Source organism: Galeopterus variegatus, unplaced genomic scaffold, assembly GCF_000696425.1.
Source record: "Galeopterus variegatus unplaced genomic scaffold, G_variegatus-3.0.2 Scaffold5641, whole genome shotgun sequence".
NCBI classification, from domain to species: domain Eukaryota; kingdom Metazoa; phylum Chordata; class Mammalia; order Dermoptera; family Cynocephalidae; genus Galeopterus; species Galeopterus variegatus.
In genome coordinates, this window is record NW_007731752.1 from 128,152 (window position 1) to 148,570 (window position 20,419).

General features: G+C 39.7%; 1 protein-coding gene across 3 annotated transcripts in view; it reads right to left on the reverse strand.

The window, feature by feature from the left end:
- Positions 1-17,567, reverse strand: part of GRIP1 (glutamate receptor interacting protein 1) — a 110,735-nt gene extending 93,168 nt beyond the window's left edge. The window contains exons 1-3 of one of the 3 annotated variants that reach the window (XM_008589762.1): positions 17,416-17,567; positions 15,446-15,615; positions 8,557-8,712 (exon numbers count right to left, since the gene is read on the reverse strand). In XM_008589762.1, the coding sequence (XP_008587984.1) occupies positions 8,557-8,712; positions 15,446-15,615; positions 17,416-17,477 (388 nt within the window). In that variant the 5' untranslated portion in view covers positions 17,478-17,567. Of the gene's footprint in view, positions 1-7,710; positions 8,003-8,556; positions 8,713-15,445; positions 15,616-17,415 lie in introns of those variants that run through there. The other 2 variants (XM_008589761.1, XM_008589764.1) reach the window with 2 other exon arrangements.
- Between the last annotated feature and the right edge of the window lie 2,852 nt (positions 17,568-20,419).

Here is a 20,419-nt window from a genome sequence, read left to right on the forward strand (position 1 = left end):
GAGTTCCTTGAACAACACTCACTCTTCTCAACCTCAATTTCTTGTATCATCTGTTCTCTCTCCTTTTTTCCCACTTCAGGACTATCCTTCCTTTTCATTTCAAGGATAATCCCCCCCTTTTAGTGTTTGTGATTCTATCTCTTTCCACCACTCCTATGACTTTGTGCCACAAAATGCTCCTCTTCTCTTGCTGCTTTTCCAAACTTTCCCATTCACTCCCCAGCTTTCTCACAGTAGATTTGTACTGATTGTTTCACCAATGACTTCCTGGTTGCCCAAATCAATGGCCTCATTGGCTCCAATGACTCTGCAGCAAATGCCTTTGGGACAGTCCCTTTCTTTCAGAAATTGCTCCCTAGGGTTGGATGGAGCTTTGCTCTTAGTTTCTGACTTTTTCAGCCCCTGCCAGGTCCTTTGCCTCTTTGTGTACTTGAAACACAGAGTTGCCCCATGGTCCTGCCCTAAGTCTTCTGCTCTCCTTTCCCTCACTCACTTCCAGCATGCCTGTAATATGACCTCTGCATGTATCTTCTCAAATCTATTCTCTGGTCTCTCTCAAGTTCCAGTGACGAATTTCCTCACCAGCAGGTATCCCATCCACAAACATGTCTCATTGACTCCTCAGACTCAACATTTTCAAAATTGAGGTAAGCATCTTCCCTTTCTCATTGTCACTACAATTTCTGTGAATGGGACCATCATGTTTACAGCCCTCCAGGCCAGAAATCTCAAAGCAGCCTTTGACTCGTGGCTCCCCATTGTTTCAAATTCAATCAATTGTGAAGTCCTTTCAGGATGACCCCTGAAATATATCTAGCATAAATGCTCTTTTCCCTTTTTTATTTTCAGTATCTTTTTTTTTTTGTCTTTTGACTTTTTCCGTGTCCGGCAATGGATCGCAACCCTCAGTGTTGCCCCCGTACCGGACCGGGGACCGGCAACGGGATTGCAACCCTCGGTGTTGCTCCCGCGCCTCGCTCAGCCAGTGAGCGGGAACCGGTCTGTATGTGGGATCCGAACCCTTGGGCGGGAGCGCAGCCGCGCTTCCCAAGCGGCGCACTATCCAGTGCGCCACCGGGCCGGCCCTATTTTCAGTATCTTAATTCAGGCTTTCATTACTTTTTATTTCAATTATTCTAATATACATATTTCTGGGTCCTCTCATGCTCGATGCTTTCTACATATTTTTGCCAGATGAACTTTTCCTTCATGAAAAGACTCAACTTGTCTACTTCCTTAGAGGGCCTTATTGTGCTAGTACAGAATACCGTATAGACTTCTAACCAGTTTCCCTGTTGTCCTATGTTAACAGCCTCCAACTTGCTGTCAGAGCGGCCTTTCTAATATGCAAAGGTCATTCCCCAGTTTAGAGTTTTTCAGTGGCTCCCTATTTCCTATAGTACATGCTTTCCCATTCTAGCTGAGCACACAGACCCTTCCCGAGTTCGTGGTCTCTTGCACATTCAGTCTCAAGCTCCTCTAAGCTCCCTCCAGCTGCCATTTGTCCAAGGCCTGCTTGTGTACCTTTTTGTCTTGGTATATACTGTGTTTGCTCTTCCCCTGGGTTTTAATGTCCCTTTCCCTACTCTATCCAGGTAGAAGTAGGTACTCACTTTTCTACATTTCCACATTTCTAATACACGGTCCTATTTCAGCATGTATCAGGTTTTTATTTGCCTGCCTATCTCTCCATTTGACCCTGAGTTCTTGAAAGGTTGGGGTCAGATCTTTTAATCTCTGAAACCCTAGTGCCTGCAACTAGGATTCAATAAATGCTGAATAAGTGAGGAGTGAACCAAGTTTGGTGATATCACCTACATTTTCCTTTTTGGAATCAGCACTTCACGTAGATGCCGCTCAGTTACCATAAGGAACTGGCAGTCATTCTTTAGGACCCCTATTTTTCTACCATGTTAGGTCATTGTAGTTGACAGAGTAGGGCAGGGTGAAGTGGATCATTTGTCTAGGAGGAGTAAGGAAGTACCTACTTTTCCTTCAGAAGCACCATCATCGTGTAAATGGAAACAGGACAGAGCAGGCGTAAATCCTGAACATAATCTCAGCACACACCAGTTAGCAAGATTCAAACATAAGGTGTCAGGAATTTAGTCATTTCCATCTCACCTTGAGTAGAAGTAGGCACACCTCAAGCACCATCACTGTTCTGTCTCAGCAGGATTAAGTTTTAAGTAGCCTGCAGTGAAGGGTGAGGGTAGCCTCCAACTCCGTGCTTTTTACAAGTGGTGGCCTACAATTCCAAGGTCTGACACGTGGGTTATCACATATTAATTCAGATCACATTTTCTATTGTGGTTTTGTTGACGTCTAGTGTCCTTTGATTGCTCTCCAGATCATACTTTTTGCTATCAGTGGCACAAAACCAATAGAAGATACCATGTCCTGTCAGTAAGGATCTGGAGAACTGTGTGTCTTTGCAGTTACTTCTCATAGCAGTCAGGAGTGTAATGTCAGCGTGTCACCTGTTGGGCAGGTTACTTACTTCCATTCATCTTCTAAGTGAAGCTTTTTGGATTTCAACAGAAATACTTTACTCTTCGTCAATCTTTCTATAAGTAATATTTTTTTCCATTTGAGATCTCAATTTGGTGTAGATTTTTGGACTGCTCAATTGGAGTTAAAAACTGTATTTGAAACTTTAGGTCATTTCTGTACCATCTCCACTAAGAAAGAACCAATAAGAAACAGGTTAATTTAATAGTTATAGGTGGGATGAGATTAGATATATTGAAGACCTCCTCAAAGACGAGACTTGCTATATTATTTGGATGTGAAGATAGTTGATAAATTTCATTCTCTAGAAGGTTTTGAAAATAGAAATAAATACAAATTAAATTTATAAGCTCTTTCTGGAGGTAAGTTGAGGTGGTACAAATTATGAGAAAATTTAATTTAGGATTTAAAATAAATTTATGTATTATATGTTGGTTTTATAATTATATAAAGTCATAATTTATACCATAAATGTAGGATTATATTAAATAATTTAGGAATTTACAATTAACTCTGAAAGCTGTCTGACATATTAGAATCTTTTCTTTAAAACAGTAAAATCTCATTTAAAATTGTATGTATTCATTACTCACACATCCTGAAGACTTGAAAACTATTAGCGGATGTGAAAAAGATTAATTGTAGATTTAAAGATGATGAGCCAAAAGAAAAACAACCAATATTACTTGGAGGAGAAATAGATGAGCTTGATTATCCTGCTTGATTATTTTGCTGGTCAACCAGCAAAAGAAAATAAAGGTGATTTATGAATTATAACCCTGTAGATTAAAATTTTGTATGATGAATTCTCATTCCAGTAGCACATACTCCTGCAAGGCATTTAATTGGCGCTAGGCTGCAAGTTACTGGCTCTGACTTGAGGTGTGCCTTCTTCTACTCAAGGTGAAGATGGAAATGACTAAATTCTTGACATCTTATGTTTGAATCCTGATAGCTGGTGTATGCTGAGATTGTGTTCAGGATTCATGTCTGCTCTGTCCTGGTCCCATTCACACATAGAGGGCTCTGCTCAGAACTCCTCAGGTTTGCAGGGAATGACTTTTTGTTTTTGTCAATTCTTGTCTTTCCTAGTGTAAGGGAGGAAAGGAGGAGCCAAAGAGCTGTCTTTGCCTCCAAAAGTTAAAACATCTGCCAGATGTTTATTTAATTTAGAAGGCTATGAGTTTTTGTCAATTCTTGTCTTTCCTAGTGTAAGGGAGGAAAGGAGGAGCCAAAGAACTGTCTTTGCCTCCAAAAGTTAAAACATCTGCCAGATGTTTATTTAATTTAGAAGGCTATGAGGTTTACTGTCAGATATGAGAAGCACTTAAACAAGATAGAGAGCAAAGAGCCTCAAAGGTTTATTAATATAATATGCTTTTATTATTTGGTCCTGTAATTTTTGACTTCCATCTCACTAAAGTGCTCCACACTAGAGTCAACCTGCTGTGGACCCAACACATTGTGTATCATGTGATCCAGTTCAGGAGAGCAGTAGAGTGGCCAATAGCTCCCTTCTCCAAACGGGGGCTGAGGGCAGCTCCTAAGCTGTCCCCTTTGAGGGCTCCTGGCATGGTCACTTATAAAAGCTTACCATTTGCTGCCTTTATCTTCTGTTGTATATTCAGGGGTTGGCAGAAGGGATCAGAGAAGTTGTTAAGTTTTTTCATTCTCTTCATTTCGGCTCTTTTCAATATCATCCTCCCTAGTAGTAAGTGACGATGACAAAAGGAGCAAAGCCCATTTTGGGAATGTGTTCTAACTTCTACGCTTTGCTGCAATGCCGGCAGACTGGGAACAGGCAGAGTGTCTATACTGGCTCTGTTTACAGGAGCAGGAGGCAGAAAACAGGGGGAACGGGCTAGATCCATTGCTCAGCCAGGCTGCCATGACAAGGGGAGGATGGAGTTCTGGAAGGAGCCTTGGCCTCTGTGGCCCAGGAAGTGGGGGGAAGGCCAGTAAGATTCCACAAGAGGGGATGAGCAGGCTCCTTCTATGACATCACTCTGCATCCCTCCCAGGGCTTTGTGACACTCCTCAAAGCCCAGCGCGTGCTGTACCCATCACTGTCTCTGTGAAACAAACACGGCACCTTCCTAGTTGAATTCTTATAACATGTTGCTACAGACTCCCTGTATTTGCCCCTTTGGTCAGTGATGCAGAATGTTTTAATATTTATGTGAGAAGATTTCATTCTTTTCTGGCCATGTTCTTCCTTTGTGCTGGAAACACATGTGACAATTTTTTTCTGTTTTGTAAGCTCTGGCCTCAAATCATCACCAATACAGCAGAGAGTTTTTATTATTTTTGTGACTTTTGCCATGATTCACCATCCATACAAATGGCCTGGTTGCTATAGAAACAAGTGTTAGAATGGGGGCAGTAAATGGTGGCACAGAATAAAGACATAAATAAAGTGGTGGAAATAAACCATGGTATAGTGAGAGTGGCAATAGAACTTTTATTATCATTTATTTGGGAAGACCTTTACATCTAATGTGACCATACCAAGCTTAAGCACTAAAAATATATATTAAAAAAAAAAAGAAAAAGAAATCCTTGGCTTTTTTTTTTTTGAATTTGTAATACTATCATAATTTTTTCAGGTCTTTTTGAAGTGGTAATAAAAGTTTATAGCATTTTAGACTTTACTGTTTGATTAAAATATAAAATGCATAATCTCCTGAGACACATTTATAAACATTCTAGTATGTATATTGTCAGTGGTTCTCTAGGGGCTAATGTCTACAGCAAACATGAACAACCAGAAATTTCTTGAACCAGGTTTCTGTTTATATTTCTACTATATTGGAGAATAATGTGCTGATTCAAGAGAGAATTTACGAATTGGTTATAGATAACAGTGACGGTGTGGCCTCAGCTTTGTTTCTCACTACAGAATTCAAGATGTGCAAATATCAACCTGAGAGAGCCAAACTTATTATCATTTATTTGTATTCACTAGTGGCCCTAATCAACATAGCACTGCTTACCTAACACAAATAAATGGTTAGCCTTTGAAGTGGAAGTACAAACATTAACGAATTCCTTTTAATTGCTCTTCCCTACTGAAGGCCTGTTTCTTTCAGTAATGAATACTGCTCAAAAGGCCATATACATAAGAAAAATTCATAGACAAATATCTATAAACCCTGAAAGTATTATATGGAAGACTGAAGACCTACGTATTATGCCAAAGTGTAACTACTGTGAAGAATGCCTAAAGTTGAGAGGAGCGTAAACAGATTTTCACACATGACAACTCAGATTCAGGCATATAATGGCTAACACAAAATATTCAAAATAGCTAACAATTAAATAATGCTTATTATTTACCAGGTGTTGTTCTAGCACATATGTGTGTGTGAATGTGTTTATACATACATATATGTGATCTCATATAATCTTCACAATTATCCACTGAACTAATTACTATAATTATTCCTATTTTTAGCCAAGGCAGACAGAGCTTAAGAAACTTGCTCAAAGTTCTACAGCTAGAAAGTAATAATGCTGGGATGAGAATGCAGGCAGCCTGGTTCCAGAGTCTAGGCTCATTATCCAGCTTATATATATTGCCTTCAACTAGTTTCTTCCAAGAGTAAATAATTTACTCTAGTGTCAGCTAAGAAACATACGAGACCCTAGAAGCTCCTTGTTCCCATTTTGACTAACTCAATCTCCTTTCTATTTTTCTAGTTTAAATTTACTCTCATTTTCATATATTAAAGATGACAAATCTCCTTATACATGTAAGTCAAAATCATGTGTATACCACAGTGTTGGCCCTATCTTTTGCAATAGTTTTCTTTGTAAGGAAACCTTCAGGTTTCTGTAACATGAAGAAACTACTTCTAAGTGTGGGGGATGGTTGGTCTCCTGCACAGAGGGTGGCACTGGTGGGACTCGGGAAAGATCCTCCTGGGGAGACAAATAACTGGCAAACAAGCTGAAGAGCCAATAGGTCCATGTCAGCCTTGAAGTATCTGGGTTTGGTTTTATCAGGTAACTTAAAGGTATTCCTTATTTTTATTCCCATGGCAAGGACAAGAAGAGACCCATCTTCTTTAAGTTTCTTTACAGGAAATCACAATCATGACTACTAGAAGGGATACAGAACAAGAAATACACCTCTCTAGACTATGATGGATCTGGTTGGAAAGGCAGGTATTCATTTCTCTAAAAGCTATGTGATTATGATGAGAGATTAAAGGGATACAGAACGAGAAATACACCTCTCTAGACTATGACGGATCTGGTTGGAAAGGCAGGTATTCATTTCTCTAAAAGCTATGTGATTATGATGAGAGATTATGATCTTTCTCAACAGAAAAGACAAATTTAGGGGTGATTTGTATTTCTTTCTTGTTAAGGCATTCTGTCACCCTTTTTTTCTTCATACGTACAACTGGCTATCCCAAAGCAAGTAGTCAACCTCAACTTCCTAGTCTTGCCCAGTCTATAATTGTGCTTGGCTGTGCAGATCATATTTCCAAGGATCATAACTGAAATTCCTAGACTTTAGACTGCTTGTTGTAAAGATGAGCATCCTTCCAACTTTCCTAAGGCTAGAGTGGGCAATAAGAAATACAGGTTTGATCAGTGATTATCAGGAGGTAGGTTTCTGGGAAAAGTATTGGAATCTTAGGGAATGAGACATGGTTTTAAAAGGAATATTCAAATTTACCAATGCTTTTTTTTGTTGGGGGTGGGTCATGAAATATAATTTAGTATGCAATTTACAAAAACATTAAATGAATGCATGAGATTCTTATATTTATCAAAAGGGGATTTTAGTTTTCACAAAATTGCTTTAGAGTGAATTTGAAACTAAGAACAAGGGTTTCATGTCCAAAGCTACCTAGAATATGAAGAAGGAATCTTAAAAAAAAAAAAAAATCACATCTTTGGTTATGTCATGACATAAAAAGAACAAGAAAAAAAAAAACTCACATAAAAAGTTGTAGGCAAAGGTAGTATTAACTAATTCAGTCTGAAGTTATATTCAAATGCAGTCATGATCATATAGACAATGGGTGTCATGTCAATGGCTATTGGCACAGAGCTCATAGCTACTTAGCATCTACCTGATTATTTAGGCACTGGAAAACACTCTTCTCCTAGAGTTCAGTATTTCAAAGACTCCACGATCCACACGTTTTCTCCAGGTCAAATGGCATTGGCTACCCTTTCACTTACGTGAGCTTTTGAAGTCTTTCTTTTTCAGTCTCCTCCTCATCATGGTTCCACGTGGGCTAGTGGAGTAGAGGCTTCGAGGTAAAGTCCCCATGTTGAGGGAACTCAGGCTGTATGCACTCATGGAGGTAGGAGAGAAGGATGAAGACACCAAAGCTGCTGTAAGAGAGTGGAGACTTGGCACAGAGCATTCTCAGGTGGGCCATGAGCCTGCCACACTTGCCAACCAGTCACAATCCAGAAAGACATACGATACACAGCAATGGCTAGTAAGTACCCCCACCAGACAGAGACCAGGCCTCAGGAGCCATGAGGCAGTGCTTGAGAATCCCAGAGTAACAAGAGCCTATATATGCTTTCTTATATTTATCAAAAGGGGATTTTAGTTTTCACAAAATTGCTTTAGAGTGAATTTGAAACTAAGAACAAGGGTTTCATGTCCAAAGCTACCTAGAATATGAAGAAGGAATCTTAAAAAAAAAAAAAATCACATCTTTGGTTATGTCATGACATAAAAAGAACAAGAAAAAAAAAAACTCACATAAAAAGTTGTAGGCAAAGGTAGTATTAACTAATTCAGTCTGAAGTTATATTCAAATGCAGTCATGATCATATAGACAATGGGTGTCATGTCAATGGCTATTGGCACAGAGCTCATAGCTACTTAGCATCTACCTGATTATTTAGGCACTGGAAAACACTCTTCTCCTAGAGTTCAGTATTTCAAAGACTCCAAGATCCACACGTTTTCTCCAGGTCAAATGGCATTGGCTACCCTTTCACTTACGTGAGCTTTTNGATCCACACGTTTTCTCCAGGTCAAATGGCATTGGCTACCCTTTCACTTACGTGAGCTTTTGAAGTCTTTCTTTTTCAGTCTCCTCCTCATCATGGTTCCACGTGGGCTAGTGGAGTAGAGGCTTCGAGGTAAAGTCCCCATGTTGAGGGAACTCAGGCTGTATGCACTCATGGAGGTAGGAGAGAAGGATGAAGACACCAAAGCTGCTGTAAGAGAGTGGAGACTTGGCACAGAGCATTCTCAGGTGGGCCATGAGCCTGCCACACTTGCCAACCAGTCACAATCCAGAAAGACATACGATACACAGCAATGGCTAGTAAGTACCCCCACCAGACAGAGACCAGGCCTCAGGAGCCATGAGGCAGTGCTTGAGAATCCCAGAGTAACAAGAGCCTATATATGCTAAGGAATAGTGGGACCCTCAGAAGCACATAGGAACACAAAGATTTTATGAATTTTGCTTTAGACAACAAACAAACAAACATGAAAACGAATTTCTCCATGAATAGCTCAAGGTATCAGATACAAAATCTCATTTTCATAGATATTTTCTGACATGAATTTCATAAGTGATTCCATACACACAAAAGAAGATCCAAGAACACTGTACTCTACGTAATATTCTGAATTATTATTTCCTGAACCACACATAAAGCATTCTGAACATTTACATCCTTTCCTACCAACAAATGCAAATTCTTTTTCTGGTGGAAATGAAAAAGACCTAGGAGATGTCAGAAATGATAAGTTGCTACTACATAAAAAGTACACAACACCCATGAAGCCAAAGATGTAATGAATTAAGAGGAGGAAGGAGTGAGAAGAATTTAGTTTAAATAAAAGACCAGGAGGAGAAAGGCTGGAACATTACGAGGGCTGTTTGGAGGAGGCGCTTTCGGGAATGTCAGGGCTGGCACTCTGCAATGGTCAGGGTGGTACGTGTTATAGTGATGGTTGGTGTGAAGGCTGCAGTGGTTGCTGGCCCAGGAATCCCAGGAAAGTTGCCTGTCGCTCCTCTGAATTTTCACTGCCATATGAAGTGATGATGAGAAATAAGAAAAACAAACAAACAAACAAACAAACAAACAAAGAACCAAAAAAGAGGAAAAAGTAACTGAATTGCACAAATAAAAAATGTAACAGAAATGAAAACTGCTTGCAAAGAAAAAAACAACCTACTTGGCTTCGTCCTTTTCTCAGTGGTCAGCAAAACAGCTGATTAACATCAGGGATAGAAACTTTTCATCTTCCCAAGAATAATGCATGTCTTTCCCTAGCCCATTTTTTCTCCTGTTAAGATGACTATTGAATCAATTTCTAATCTCCCCCTGTGCTTCGCAGCAGAGATTAAAAACATTTTTTTTAAAACTTAAAAGTCAGCCCCATAAAGATCTATGGCATACGATTACTAATTAAAGATTTGCAAATCTTGGCCAGTTAGTAACGCTTGTTTTAAGAAAAAGAAGGGACAATAAATCACACTGGCTCATAATTTGAGTAGTTTGCTAGTCACACATCACGATTTACTGCTCTAACATTTTAATTACACTACAATCCATCATTTGAACTTGATTTTGCTCAACAATAAACCACTCTAATCATCTATCAGTATCAGAATCTTATTTGTATCCTGACTACTGAGAAGATAAAAGTCTCAATATATTTTATTACTTTTGAAAAAGTATATCTACATTTAAAAGGAATATTTAATTCTTAAAATACTTCACATGTTCTTGTATTTCCTGAAGATGCCATAAAATTTTAGTAAAGTTTATGTCAAAGTCTTGGTGTCCTCTTTCTTTTTTAAAAAAACATTTATCATGGTTCCATTCGAATTTCAGCACTGTTAAGATTTGATATTCTACCCAGTATTCTGAAATATAAGTAATATAATGTTTGTTACTACGTCTGATATGAAATTTCTCATTTAACAATCTTAAAGAGTTAAAAATAATATATGAACTTATATCTCCTTCTACCTTCATGAGTCTAACGTTAGGCATCTTGTATGTGTATTATTTAATAGTATTTATTCATATAGAAAGGTCCAACACTCTGTATGTCTTTAAAGGAGGGACATTTAGGTAAGAGCTCACGTTATACCATCCATGATTTCAGCTTCACTGGCCACTTTCCATCTGTCTGGAATGAGACAGTACATGGAACAAAAGCACTCGCACGGACAGACCATGGTGCTTGAGGCAGACCTGGGTTTCAGTTCTGCCTCCAGCCCTTACTCTCCATGTGACCTTGGCCAGCTACTCAGCCTCTCTAAGCCTCAGTTTCCTCATATGTCAACTGGAGATCATGGAAGCACCTACCCCAGGGACTGCTATGAGAATTACGCATATAAGGTGCTTAGCGTGGTGCTAGGTCACAGAATAAAAACAAATGAGCTGTGAGTAATAATATTGATTCTGCCTAATTTCCTATCTACTTACCAACAATAAAGTATCTTTTAAAGGAAACAGATGCATGTTTTACTTGACAAATTTCACTCACTGGGCACTTAAGTTCTAGAGAACTTCTCAGAAATTCGCAGCCACCATAATTTTGTAGCCCTAAGCCATCTGGCCCTTTCCTCGCACCCCGCTGCTGTTTTTGGTTTGAGTTCCCTCTCTTTCCTCACTATCCTAGTTCAAGCCACCATCTCCTTCATCTAGACCACTGCAACACCTCCGGACTTGGCTTCCTGATTCATCTCCTGCAGAACCACCTCCTACAACACAGCCAGAGTGATCTTCTAAGTACATAAGTTAGATCATGACACTCCTGTTTAAATGGCTTACCATTAAAGAGAATCAAATGTGGCCCCTACTTATCTCTTTAGCTTTATCTGGATCACTCTTCCCATTATTTGTGTTTTAGTCACACTGATCTTATGTCTTTTCTTAGAATAAGCCAGGCTCTTTCTTGCCCCTGGTCCTTTGCACCTGCTATTCTTCCCCCAGTTGTTTGTATGGCTGGCTCCTTTTCATCATTCAGGTCTTACCTACGTGCCACCTCCTCAGAGAACTTGTTGCTGATCTCCCTGGATGAAGTAGCTGCCCTCCCCCATGCCATCCTATTACCCTTTTATATTCTTTATTTTTTTTTTTTAATTTTACCCTTTTATATTCTTCATACTACTTATTACCATCGGAAATGGCTCTATTTATTTAATATATTTTTAATTGTTTGTCTCTCCATACTGGAATTAATTCTATAAGAATAGGGATCCGCTTTGTCTATGTTGCTCAGTAGATTTATGCTAACAACTGGAACAGTGCCTCGTACGTAATGATTGATGACTGAATGAATAAATAAATAAGTGCATGAATGAATAGGAATATCAGCCAGAGTGCCCATGTATACACTGCAGCAGCATTTTCCTTGAGTTAGAAGAGTGTTGAAGGGGAGGTCCCTAATGCACTTTCTTTCACTATCCTCATTCTACTTTGGGGTGTATGTAAAAACTTTTTAACAAGATGCAGTTATTGCTGGGTCTGACTAATCTATCACTACAGGTACTATATCGTGCTCTTTACAAAGTATTGTCTGTGTTTCAAATGAAGTCAGGTAACAGCGAATAGACTTCAGAATTCTATAGCCACCTTTTGACCCAGGTCTTTACTGAGTGCTTTGAAAATTACTGGGCATTTGTTAGGACTATCAAGCCCAATTAATAAATCTATAAGGAAGATATTATTGATCACCTATTGTGTGTCCAGCACTGTGCCAATTGTTGCAGCAGGTAAATGTAGATTGTAACCTGTAACTTGACTTTGAACTATCACTGGGGACTAAATCTTCATACCTATGAAATAATTGAGACAAAAATGATATATTATAATGCACAAAATTGCATGCTATGAATAATGAATGTGAAAGGTGTTCAACAAACAATGTGGGCCAGAGAAAAGATCTACTGCCTATTTTGAAGGTACATTCCAAATCCATTCTGTTATATAGTGGTATACTTGATACTCATATATTAGGCAAGTATTTCAGGAGTTTGATACTAAGATGTTATATTATTGGTATGCTCTTTCATTTTGCAAAGAGCATTCATAGACTTTCTCTCATTTAATAGTGCCAATAATAACATCCTACTTTCTCAGAGTATGTATTATATACAAGGCACTGTACTAAGTAGTTTTCCACAGATTATCTCAGATAATGCTCACCATATTCCTATGAACGGGAATTATTATGACCCTCATTTTATAGATGAAGAAACTGAGGTATAAAAAACTTGGTCAACTTGCTTAAGGTGCCAAGTGGTGGAGCCAGAATTAAAGCTCTGGAAGTCCGATTCTAGGGTCCTGCCCTCAGCCACCACACTACACTGCCTCTTCCTATGTGTGTTCCTAGGTCCCTTGTTGCAGAAAAGTAAGCAGCAAGTTTAAAATAGAATGTTCTCCATAACATTCCATGGTGACATCACTGCTGCAGTCGTGAGAGGTATATGGCACTGAAGGCACTTTCTTTGTTCTCCTCTCTAACTGTACCCTATTGCCCTACCCCAAAGTCCTCGAGAGCAGACAACAGCTGCTCCAGTGGTAGCTCCTGGAGCTCACAAAATGGAAGGTCCTCCTGGTATTGAATGTATCAAACTTATTGCCTCTGGTCACATTTTCTTTCCCAAAGTCTGTTTCCTTCAACCATGATTATGTCTCCTAAAGGCTCTCGGTAGGAATAATGTCTAACCTCATTGAAAACTCATTTTTGTCAGCTTCTTTAATGCTGCTATTTACCAGTGAAAGACACAGCTAATCTCTTATTCTACGTTGATATTTCCATTTCTATATTGCCCTGAAAACACCATGGTGAATGCTTTGTTGCTAACAAAATTTGGGAAATGTTGTATCTCCATCCACCTATGGGATGAGAGACACACTGTTCAGCCATTAGAGATCTTGAAAAAGTAACCAGAACTTTCATGTGAAAAAAGGGTAAAACCATATAAAACTCCATTAATGCAAAAATAGAAATTTGATAATGGTATTCTTTTTTTTTTTCTTTTTGGCAGCTGGCCGATACAGGGATTGAACCCTGGACCTTGGTGTTATCAGCAACACGCAAGTTTGAAAATTGTAAACACAATAAAAAATTGTTTTTGTATTTTTTTCCCTCTTCACTGTGATTTTATTAAGTTTAGGAGCCAATATTTATTTATTCTTGGAAATGCAAGTCTGATTTTAATATAAAATGTAGGGAAAATGGCTATATGTTAGATAAAGAAGATAGTGAACCACTTTCAGCCAAAGTCACAAGAGGAAGCTAGAATTACTTAAACTATCAGCTTCCTATTCCCCACATGCAAATGACACTAGGTTTTCCACACAGAAGAAAAAAATTTGGTCTTGGTCCAAATATTTCAGTATATAAAGTAATCTCAAACTGTCTTGGCAGGTAAAAATATTTAATATTTCATGAGTTGGAAACTATTTGAACTATTTATGATTTGTATACAGGGCAAATAAAAGGAAAATAAATGACGTTGCTAAAGATAATAATATTTTAAAAGGCTTTGTTACACATTTCTGATTTACTGATACCAGAGTTTAGCAAACAAAATCCCACACTGACAGCACCACACAGCGTGCATTCTTACACCCACTGTGCTCCAGATCCAATGACGACTTCAGACTGATTTAGAAGAAATTAAAACAGTTTTAGAACTCTCTCCTCTCAGCCAGGGTGCCGGAAGGGCCCCGGGGCCGACTGATAGGGACGAATGGTGTGCTTTCTCACACTCCTTAGCATTTCTCTCCAAATGATGCCGATTATCTTTTCATAACTGCCTATGCTGTGCATTGCGCTACTCCAATATGTAAAATTAAAATCTGATAAGGGTAATGTTGTACTAGAGATTTTCATTAGCTCCAGGGCTATCTAAGCTCCATTTAATTAAAAAGGTTGCATCCAGCTGACTCATTCAGTATGAAAATGATTTGGTCTCTCTCTCTCTTTTTTTTTGTTTCTTCACGAACTGCAAAAAAGTGCAGTGTGTTTTAGAAGGTGGGAAACACATAATACAAATGACCCCGCATAAGCAAAATTCCAGTTCCACTGAAAATTGCACTCTCTCTGAACAGACAGAAATGCATTCTCCTCCTCAGGCCACAGTGACATTAGTGAAGCTTTTAGTTTCAAGGAATAAGAAAGGAGGATATTTGGTATAAGGAACAGGTTGGCGAAAGAATTGAAACAAAGACCCCACTGGAGAGCCTGACTTCATTTGATTTTGGGCTCAAAGTTTCTTTTTTTGCACCAGGTTTTGTTTAAAGATGCCTAGGTGGGTGGCATGTAAATATTTAGCAAACACAGCTGTGAACTTCAAGGCAGCGAAAATGCAGATTCCCTTAGCTGACACTTTTTATTGAATAAATGTAGTCAAACATTCTGATTCTCCCAGGGAAGATGTTTGCCTGGAAAGGTTGTTTTCCTCCTTAAAAAAAACTTCTCTGGCAAACAGGCAAAATGTATAGAAAGTCAACCCTGCATATAACTGGTCCCGCCCCCACACCCCTAAATTTAAAGGGTCTTCTATTAATATCTAATATCCACTTCATAAAAAAAAGTGATAGTTTTACTATTTGCCTTCACTGTCTTTTGTGTAGACTGGAAATTCAAAATAAATACCAGTGAAATTATTTCCCCTCTCTCCTAATTCAATTTGTACAAAAGACTGAAAAAAAAAATCAAATAGTACTAGCCTGAAAATTATACTTCAAATAATGTTTCTTTCCTCAATTTGGGGTTTTCAAGTAAATTATGTATGGCTTGGAAAATGGGATTTAGAAGACAAAGAAGAGTAAACAAAGATAATCTTGTTTTGAAAAGAAATGGTAAAAGCAGAATTAAATTCAGTGTCTTTCTGTTTTCTAACTCTGCTGGAGAAAACAACACCTGCCAGGGCAAGATAAAGATGTTTATCCAGATGGATCCTCTCACCATGGTCAGGTCCTTTCAGGGCCAGGCGGGTCTGGTGATGGGGCAGAATTTCGAGCTTGACCTGATCGGTGGTGTTTGCCAGGAACTGGGTTGCTTCTGCCAGTGTACAGTACTCCATGCTGGTTCCGTCGATGGACAGGATGTGATCTCCCACGTGCAGCGCACCACACCTGCGGGAAGGAGAAATACTTAGTACCATGAGGTGCCTTCCTCTTGGGAATATGACTTTCATGTCCTTCATGGATAAAATTTCACAGTTTTCATTTACTTAAAAAAAAGAAAAGAAAAAGTTTGAGTGTTATAGGAAACGACATCTGTCAAATTTTATGTACCTTGGTATGAATAGGAATGTAAAACTTTGTAGAGAAGACAGAAAAATTCAAGGAAATGTTTTTCTCTCATCCTTCTTATAAATATATTATCTGGCCAGTGGTGGTGCTCGAAGTTGAGGGAAAGTGAGCAAGAAGGGAGTGAAGAACAAGAAAATGTTTTCTCTTGACTTTTTCCTTTGTTTTTTCCTTCTAGGCTTTCTGTCTACAAATATGAGTTGGTAAATATTCAGAATCTCAAGACACGGACTGAGAATAACTTAGGGAAATTCAACTAAGAGTTCCTCAGACTCCTCTCAAACAAGCTCCCAGACCACCAGTTCTGTATTACTGTTTTATTTTGTTATGAAGTTAAACATTTATTAGTATAAAAGCTCTCGATGATGATGGAAATTATGCAGGAGTCAAATGGTAACAAAACCAAGCCTGCGTGGTGAGTCTAGGGGACAGCTGGGGGGGAGGGAGGGGCCGGCGCTATGTCTTGCTGAACTCAGACCGGCTACTGGATGAGTTGAGAAAAGCAAACACAGCAGTCAGCATCCCAACGTACCAGTCAGGTGGACAGCTCCTTAAACTGGTTACCCCCTGCGGAATGGGAAAGAACAGAGGGAAAAAAATTAAAGCATCCTGCACCACTGAACTAGAGAACGCCCCTGGATCAATGGCTGTCATTGTTAAAGGACTGTAGTGTAAGAGCAAAGTGGAGCTGGAGACTGACCACTATTGGGGGTGCTGCAGGTTGAGGCACCAGTCCGACGTTTCCAGGCGGGGTGAGGTCACATGGAAAAGAGGGCTGGAAACATACAGGAGACTGGCTGTTTGACTATATCTAACAATTTCCAGTGGGAATAGTCTACTTCTCAAGACAAAAGCATTTCAGGTCATTCCTTCCATCTAAAAATATAATTCCACGTTGATGCACTTGGCGTGCTTCAGCTATGGGAGATGGGGGGTTTCTTACAAGGAGCTGTAAAATAATTTATTAGGTGGAAAGGCAGTCTTTTTTCTGCCTCCCCTTTTACCTTACAAATCTAAAATATTAATTAGGAAAAGGAAATTTCATTTTTACTATGATATTGGAACAAACGATGTTTTAAGAGATCCTTGAAGGTCATGAGACACTAAGATTAACATATTATGACAGTATAAGACCTTTCTTTGAAGACTGCATAATTTTAGAAATAGTGTTTTGTTTATCTAAGTAAAAAAGGAAGAAGATTTTATGGTAGTAGGATTTAGTTGTTAACAGTTCAGGAAAACCCATGATTTCTCTGCATGGGGTTTAATAAAGATCTGCTTAGCTACCTGACATCAAGAAAAGGTGATTATCCTAGGACACAGTAAGAAAACTTGCTTGGTGGCTTGACTTTTTTTTCTACTGCTAAAGGCCACCCAAACATTTGGATGAGCTGAAATTACATCATGGGGTGGCTGATAAGGCAGGTGAATTTTTAAGCCCCACAAAAATAAACTAGTTTCCCTATGTGAAACTTGTATAAACTGGCAAGAGAGCTGTTTATTGTGTGAATGTGTGTGTATGCATATATATGTGTGTATATATTGTGTATGTGTGTATATATATATATATATTTTTAAATACACATGGAGTTTTGAAAAATAGGCACTTTCTATGACACTCACCTGTCAGCAATACTTGCAGATTTGATTTTGTCTATGACAATGACCTGTTTGTTACAGCACATCGAGGTAGCTAGGGCAACCCCAAGGCTGGCACCAGGAGTTTTGGCAACTTCAACTAGTAGAGGCCCGGATGCTGTTGCCACAGAATCTGTCGAAGAACAAATTTCAGAAAACAAAACAAAATAAAACAAATAAGTAAGCCGACAAAAGAAAAAGAGAATGTTCAGTCTGATGTTGGCCTTTATCACTGAAACTTAGATTTCCCTCGATGTGATATCCCCACAGTCAGTGGTAACCTCTTACAGCACCGCTTAGGTCACCTGTTCCTTCCAGCTTGTACTGTAATAATATGAGCATCATTCTAATGAAGGCTGTGTAAATATTAAACAGCAGCTACAATTATGCTTCTGTTTTCTTTTCAATATTGAATGTTTACATTCTTAAAGCATCCCTGATCGATAGCTTTTATTGACTTTGTTTTTTCCTTTCTCAGCCATTTCTTTACTTGTTTTGCTTTATGCATTTCTTCATATGGTGTTTTATTTATTTATTTTTCTATTGATGGGGGAGTGGAGATTGCCTTCTTTTTATTAACAGCTTGAATTAGCAGCAGGCACTGAGGCTTAGAGCCAAGCAAGGAAGACGCAGACAGCTTATTTTTTTTTTTTCAGTACTACTTTCAACCTTGAACACAGACCTCTGGGTAATGTCACACTGGATTCTTGCTGCTGCATCTTGTTGAGGACTCCTTTTATGCTTGTCTCAGCATTGGTTTAAAACAAGATCAGGACCAAGAGAACCAAGCTGCTTTTGCAAAGGTCTTCCTTCATCTACCCTTTCTCTGCCAGACTTTCCAGCAACCCTAGCTCTCACAAATACTGATCTGTGACTTGATTGTCTAGACTGTATGTGTGTAAAGACTTGGTGATTTAAAAATTTTTAACATGACACTCAAACTCATCATGACCTGATTCAAACCCATAATCTTTATACACAAGTCTTCAAACCTGGTCTCCCCTGCTGTCATCTGGCACAAGCCAGAAACCCAGGAGTCATCCCTGACTCCATCTTCTCCCTCACTCTCACAAATCCCTCCTGACTCTACTTCCTCAACAGCTCTCAATTCCATCCTTTCTTTCTATCACCATGATCACCATTTTAGTCCAAATTACCGTCATCTGATATCCCTGTATCCTCCCATGCTCTCCACCTTCCCAATCCCGAGTGGTCTTTTAAAAGTGAATTTCCTGGGGGCTTCTGGTCAAGATGGAGGAATAGACAGTCCCAAGCATCACTCTCTTCCACAAATCAACCAATTTACAACTATTAAAAAGCAACAACTGCCAAACTGAGGCTCCTAGAGATCAGGGGAAGAGAAGAGACCTATGGAGTGCATGAAGGCAGGAGAAGCCACCATGAGAGTAAGAGGAACTGCTCCGACCTTTTTGAATCCTGGCTGCTTCCAGGCTAGAGCTGCTGAGAGCATGGAGCAGGAGCCAGCAAAAGCCACAGCTGTGCCCTTCGGATGAAATTGCTTGAAGGTGGCAGGGGAGAAGAGGGCCTTGGGGGTCTCCAGCCCAGCAAGACCACTAATAGGGTTCCTGTGGACCCATGCAAGAGCGAGGAGCCACAACAACTGAAAAAAAGGAGCCACTCAGAGGCTGATGAGTCATCACAAGGGATCAGTGCCTGGCCTGCCCCATGGGAAGTGTTTGGAGCATGGGCCATGGGGGAGACAAGTCCACCAGAGGAACACTGGGGCACAGCATGGACAGCTGATCTGCCCCCTAATCAGCACAGGACCACTCAGTGGAGACTGGTTAGGAATATAGAACTGCAGAGGGTGCAGTTTGCTGAAAAGACTCAGGCCCAGACCAGAGTTTCTACACAACCCAGGTGTACTGGATCTCTTGAAACTCAGAAGTACCTGTAAAGTCAACCATTAAAACCTCAGCTGCACAAAAAGCCTTCCCCAAGGAATCAGCAGCAAAGCAGCAATTTATCTCAAACACAGGGCTCAAGTGCTGGTCCACACAGGAAGTTCCCCATTTGAGAAGTAAGCAAAGGACAACAAATTAGTTCCAGTGCAGAGTTTAAGTGGTGGGAACAGCAGACAATCCAACACAGAACTGAAAGAAAAAAGAAAATACCCACAGACCAAGGACAAAGTTTGATATAAACTAGTAAAGGTCTCACATCACCAAAGAACACCTATAAAACCTAGAAGGCCCAGAAGTCCTCTGGGCTACTAAGCCAGTGAGGGAGGGTGGGCTGGGAGCCTCGGCCATGCCCCCTGACACCAGCAACTCTCCTCTATTGCTCCAACTTCACCTACTTCTTCACCACTGTTCTATTCAAATGTCACATTCTCAGGGAGTTTTGCCCTGATCTGCAAACCATGCTGACCTGCCTGTTATATGCTTTAATAGAACCCTGTGCTTTTCCTTCAGAGCACTTGTAATAAATACAGTTTAACAATTAATTGTTTAACTAGCTGTTAATTAATTGCAACTTGATTAGAAATGTAAGCTTTGTGCACCAGGGATTGTGTATGTCCTGCTCATGACTGTGACTTGCCACAGTGTCTGCACAGCATCGGTATACATAGTAGGTACTCAATGATATTTGTTGATAGAATGAGTTTAAAGAAGGAACACCTGTTATGCTATTCCAGGCACCATGCTGATAATACTCATGAAGCACAAATTTGTCATGTTATTTTGCTTGAAATAGTTCCCAGCATATCTGGCATCACATTAACCCCATGCTTGAAACCTTTTTTNTGAAAGGATGGGTGGAAGGAAGGAAGGAAGGAAGGAAGGAAGGAAGGAAGGAAGGAAGGAAAGAAGGAATGAAGGATGGAAGGAAGGAAGCAACTGATGAGTAGGTCCGCCCTACTCTACTGCCTCTTGTTCAGGTGCCCTTCTCCCAGTGAACGGCTCGCGTTATACTCCATCACACAAGCCAGAAACCCAGGAGTCATCCCTGACTCCATCTTCTCCCT